The 5,592-nt window shown below is 36.7% G+C and overlaps 1 protein-coding gene across 1 annotated transcript in view; it reads right to left on the reverse strand.

The window, feature by feature from the left end:
* nadsyn1 (NAD synthetase 1) overlaps nucleotides 1-5,122 on the reverse strand; it is a 27,572-nt gene extending 22,450 nt beyond the window's left edge. The window contains exons 1-3 of the mRNA XM_015023867.1: nucleotides 4,811-5,122; nucleotides 1,253-1,313; nucleotides 649-765 (exon numbers count right to left, since the gene is read on the reverse strand). Of these exons, the coding sequence (XP_014879353.1) occupies nucleotides 649-765; nucleotides 1,253-1,313; nucleotides 4,811-4,895 (263 nt within the window). The 5' untranslated portion in view covers nucleotides 4,896-5,122. The remainder of the gene's footprint in view (nucleotides 1-648; nucleotides 766-1,252; nucleotides 1,314-4,810) is intronic.
* Between the last annotated feature and the right edge of the window lie 470 nt (nucleotides 5,123-5,592).

The raw sequence follows: 5,592 nt of genomic DNA on the forward strand, positions 1-5,592 counted from the left end.
ATAGGCTTCAAATTTTCCCTTTGTTAAAAAAAATAACCGGTCAAATACGGAAAATATTCCGTTAATACGACCTCTGGTCTCCACTAAGTTTTCCTCCAGAAATGGAGGAAAACATTTTCCAGTATTCCATCTTCCCAGTGGAATACTGGAAAATGGTGTTTGATTTCATTCTTATTGCATTTATATATATAGTTTAAAAAATATGCTGAACAAAGAAGGAAGAACCGAGTTTTACAGATAAGTCTGTAAATGAATTACTGCACTTTCATTCTGTGTTCACAAAAGCTTTTGATAATAAATATTTCTTGTAGACTACTATAAATATGACTGCACTGCAGAGTGTTGCTCCTTTTGTTTGTAGCAACTGGGTCAAACACCGGCGTCATCTTGTGGCACAATGAGGGCAAGTCAAACCGCAAACAACCAAGACTGAATACACAGAAGGGGAGGAAGTTGTGAGCGATTTATCTGTGGTTTTGAATGAAGAAGCTAGATGGAGTGAAGAAGATAAAGCTGGTTCTACTGACGGACTGCAACCCTATTTTCTGAGCCATGTTATTCAGGAAGCAATACTGCATCGTTTCTGGGGAGGAAGAGTCCAACAGTTGAAGCGATTTTACATCTACTCTATTTCAAGATAACACTTACATTCCCACATCACAGATGATGTCCTGGGTAACCGGGGATTCCAGAAGAGTCTTCAGGGCCTGAAAGCTATGAAGCAGCGTGTCTGACTCATAGAAGTGGTCTGCACAGCCATACCCACTGTCAGATACACACCAGACAGAGAGAAAAGGGATTTTAGCAAAGTGAAGTAAAACCAAATCAAAACAGAAACTAAGCCCTCTGATTGGTCAGTATAAATTCATAGTTGTTTTTTTTTGATTGAAACACATAAAAACATGGACTGTGTTTGCTGTTTTGTGAAAAACTATAGAACTGATGCTACAACCACTCACAGAGCATAACATTTACTCCACAAAAGATCACTGCTGATAGCGTTGCTGCTTGACATTGAGTAGAAACGCTTGCTCAAGAGACTGGGAAACTCCTGTACCATGCTTAAAAATCTATTGTTTCAGCACACTAGCTTTTTGTTATCAAATAAAAATGGTTTGATACTATATGTGACATGTTGGTCATGTAAAGCATTAATTGCATTATAAAAGCAGGTGGATTAGGTGACTTCTTATCAATATAGAACATACTGTACTTAATGCAGAACTTGATGTTGGTTTGTTTTTCTTCCTACCATATCTCCAGCTCTGGACCCAGCCGATATTTGGCTCCATTTGCCTTTGCTACCTCGATACCTGCAGAAACACACACGGAGCAGGATGCATTACCGCCTTTAGATGTAGAAAAAAACCTGGTTGCCTATACTGTAATATTTCTGCACTAAAATAAATTCATCCAAAACTTTCTGATTTTTATGTGAAAATTGAAAAATTGAAAGCCACCGATCATCCTTTTGCTTCCACTTTTCCTGTTTGTGACCTAAAAATGCCAATAAGATCCATTAAAGATCTGGTTGTTACTTGACAGAATCAGAAAAAGTTCAAGGGGCATTGTCTTGTAAAACATTATACTGCAGAAATGTTCTAACTTAATCAGGGTGGAACAACACTCACACTTTAACAATACATACATCTATTTAAAGTAACAGCTTGGGATTTTTTTGCATCTCAACAAAGGGACACAAACAAAATTAAAACTAACTAAATTCAAAAAAGAACAATGTTAATATTTTATGACAATTGTTTTTTGAAGGGAACTAAGGGTGTTTTTGCTAGTTATTTTGTATTTTTGCCTTTTCGTAGATGACATAGATTGGGTCTTTCACACCAAACGTTTTTGGTTATAAAAGGAACCGTCTTTCCCACCGATCATCTATTATTTCTAATGTCATACCCACTAGAGTATGCTGTTGCTCCAGTACATCACAACTTGCTCATAGAACCAGGGACAGAAGCTGGGCTGAAATACATGCTTATATCTACTTATATCTAGTATGGTTGTGTGGAGTGCTGCTGCCTACCTACAACAGTCAACAGGCGAGAAGCGGGGTCACACAGGACAGGTCGCCAGTCCATCACAGGGCTACATAGACGGACAGTCTCTACACAGACTCCTATTTGCATTCTAACTCATTTTAAAAACTTTATCTTTCTTACCATCCAGTGTGGAAAAAAACATAGATTAACTTCTGACTCTGGATTAAACCCCACATGATTCCTTATTGTGACAGGTTCAAACATTGACCAAACTAATGTTTTATACCCTCCCCGCCAATCTAGTTCAGACTGTACAAAACCTGCTTCAACAGTAATAACAGTAAACAAATGGTCACATTCTTAATTTAACTCCATCCATGCTCTCATTTTCAGATATTTATTGGTGTTTCAATAGGGAAAAAACCTGACATTCACTCCATGCTGGTCTATTTCCCCCTCCACCTCACCATACAGACACACAACCTATTATTCATCTCTTCTCTGTTGGCAACAAACTGCGCTTGGACATTTTAAAATCATGGACCTTTCAAATGTGTGTCAGTTGGACACTGTGCTGACTGGTGGGGAAATTAAGAACTGCTGTTGCATAGTTGAAAACATTGTGCATATTCTTATGGAATATTTACTGCAGTACTGTGTATATATTTTGTATTTATTTTTGGGTTCTACGTATGTGGTGTTCACTTTAATTTTTCTTCTTTAAAATACATGGTATTGAAAGTTAGTTATTCTTTTGTATTGTTTTACTGATTATGGACATCAGCTCCAGGAGATGCAGCTAGTCTTCTGATATTATGTGCCATAATATCAAAAGATATTATGGTCTTCTGATTAATGTACTAATGTCCCTTAGTACATTAAACACCACTACACAACCACAACACCACCAGTCCATAGGCATCTACTCAGTCCATGTCGGCCAAAGAATAAGTCCACCTTTTGTGCTGCTGTGCTTTAAATCTTTTGATACTCTATGCAGCATCCCTAATCTTGTGCAATGCAGTTAAAAAAAAAGATGTAACAAATTGATATGCGACCCCCGCTTACACCATACTTACCTCATCATTTGTGTATTACAGAGCTTTTTTGATTAATTGCTTAAGCTTTCTTTCATAATATCAAGAAAGAAAAAAAACTAAACACAGAAATTAAAAAACCCCCAAACGAATAGAGTATAATTAGTTGGCCAACTGTAGGCACCATGGAGCACCATAATTGTAGTAATACATCAACAAACACACAAAAAACCTAATTAGAATAATTTTTTGACTAGGTCAGTACAAGAAAAATAATGTGTGTGTGTGTTGGTGTGTGAGATTAGGCAATAATCTATTATGTCTACCCAGAAACCCATTCAGAAAAATAAAGTAATTTCATTGCCACCACTGCATTTATCGATATTTCAAACCCATTATATATATGGGTGAAAGTGACTTTGATTAAATAATCAATGCAGGGTTTTTGTTATTTTAGTTTTTTGGCATATGCCTCCAGGTCTTAAATCTATTTTGTGGGATTCTAAAAATGGGTTTGAAATATAGATAAATGCAGCTACCTTATTTTTTGCGTAAACATAACACTTTCCAGATGTATATATTTGGTAAGAAAGTTTGTCCAGATGATGATATGTAGTGACGTTTTTTGATTTCTAGTTAAGAAGTTTTTTCTTTTTTTTTGGCAATAGAGAAACAAGAAATGGATCTTTGCATTTATCTTGAAAATTTTCAACTTCAATGTGATTACCAAGTATACAGAGAATTATTGAAATGGGGACTCTGCAACCCAAAATGGTGGAGAGTTTTTCGGTTACTGATATCCAGAAGAGTTGAAGGTGTGCAAGTCCAAATGGTATGAAAGTAGGTGTTGATGCTGTTCAAAGTGTATTGTGTCCAAATTTTGCAATTGGTAACACCCATTTTAAATATTTGTCTTTGAGCGATGTGAGATTTGTGAATCATTTTATAATATATAAGTTGTAGGTTTGTGCTAGTGGTGGCAGAAAACTTGTTACAGATTTGGATCCAAAAGGCAGAGGTAGGAGAGAAGGTCAGATCAGTTTCCAATTTGTGTGCTGGGATTGCTGTTGTGATGTCTGAGGATCAAATTATACTATCTGGATGCAAGTTTTCTTATAGTATCAGAAATTTGTATTAAATAATTTAACAATTGAGGAGTTTCCAATAAATTGTTAACTAAGTTTGTTTTGGATTTAAAGAAGTGTTTAAGATGTTGAAGAGAAATTCTTCTCTCCCAACTCTAAACCTCTGAATCAAATCACAGAAAAGTACAAATTGATTATTGTGAAATACATGTTGCAGCTGAGTGATTCCATTTTCTGGCCATGATGAAGAGTAGATGATATTTTAGTGATTCTCGTAACTTTCCACCAGGCTGTCAGAGTTGGCTTTATTGCTGTTGTTTAAAATTACTTATTTTTTTTGTTGATTGCATAAAAAATTGTAATTCTGATATTGAGGTGTTTCTACATTGGTTTTGCTCTGTGTGTTCATTGTTACATATAAACAGATCAGAATATATGTGTTTTTGAAGTCAATTCAAGGCTTCACACATCACGTTGTTCTCACGTTGCCTATTTATATTGCCCATTTGATGTCGCAGTAGAGCAAATGTAGCACCACGGCACATCGGCTTGGTCGAACTGTTGGATGAAATGCTTCAGTGCTTCATGAAGCTTCATCTCGCCATCAATAGTAAACAGCATTAAACGTTGTTTTCTTACAATAAACAAAGTACCACCAATTTTGTGCAAACATAAATTAAATAAATCCACTTACTCTTCAATATTCTCTCCGTGTTACCTTCAAAGTCCAGAACCCACTGATTTAAAGAGCATGTTGACAAGGTCACTTTACGGCCCATCCTCTTCTCCTTGTGCTCACAATCAACACGTCACAGTAGAAAAATAAACTGTGTATGTGTCTATATGTTCACAACTTGTTCGTACTATTCACAAAACCTTAATCAGTGAGTTGTTTGCTTCTACGGTGCTGAGTGTATTGTCACTTCCGCAGGAAAGCAACACAGCTCACTTCCTCGGCTGAAGTTTGTCAGTGTGACGCTGCACTCAGCAGGACGAAGGACATATTACAAGCCAGCAGCATTATTGTTTGGTTGTTTTTCTTTTTCTCGTTCAATGGCGGTTGGCCGACAATGTTTTGGGGCATTACTGCCACCAACTGGAATGGAGTGTGAATTGGGATACTAAATTGTTATATCGATACTACATACAAGAAAAAAATAAATTCTTAAAATCTATTTTCTATTAATTTAGTCTTTCTAAGGTTCATTAGCAAAAAGATAACATTTTAAACTATGTCCAAGTGCAGCATGTCCTGTAGATTAAGCAGTTCTCTTCTCTCAATAGGAGCAGAACAATAAAACATGTTCCCCTGTCAGTAGTGGGTTTAGGTCTGGAGACATGCTTGGTCAGTCCATCACCTTTACCCTCAGCCTCTTCAGTAAAGCAGTGATTGTCTAAGAGGTGTGTTTGGGGTCATTATCATGCTGGAACGCTGCTCTGTGATCCAGTTTCTATAGGGAGGGGATCAGGCTCTGC

Source organism: Poecilia latipinna, unplaced genomic scaffold (assembly GCF_001443285.1).
Source record: "Poecilia latipinna isolate Pla-1442-1.1 unplaced genomic scaffold, P_latipinna-1.0 Scaffold3434, whole genome shotgun sequence".
NCBI classification, from domain to species: Eukaryota; Metazoa; Chordata; class Actinopteri; order Cyprinodontiformes; family Poeciliidae; genus Poecilia; species Poecilia latipinna.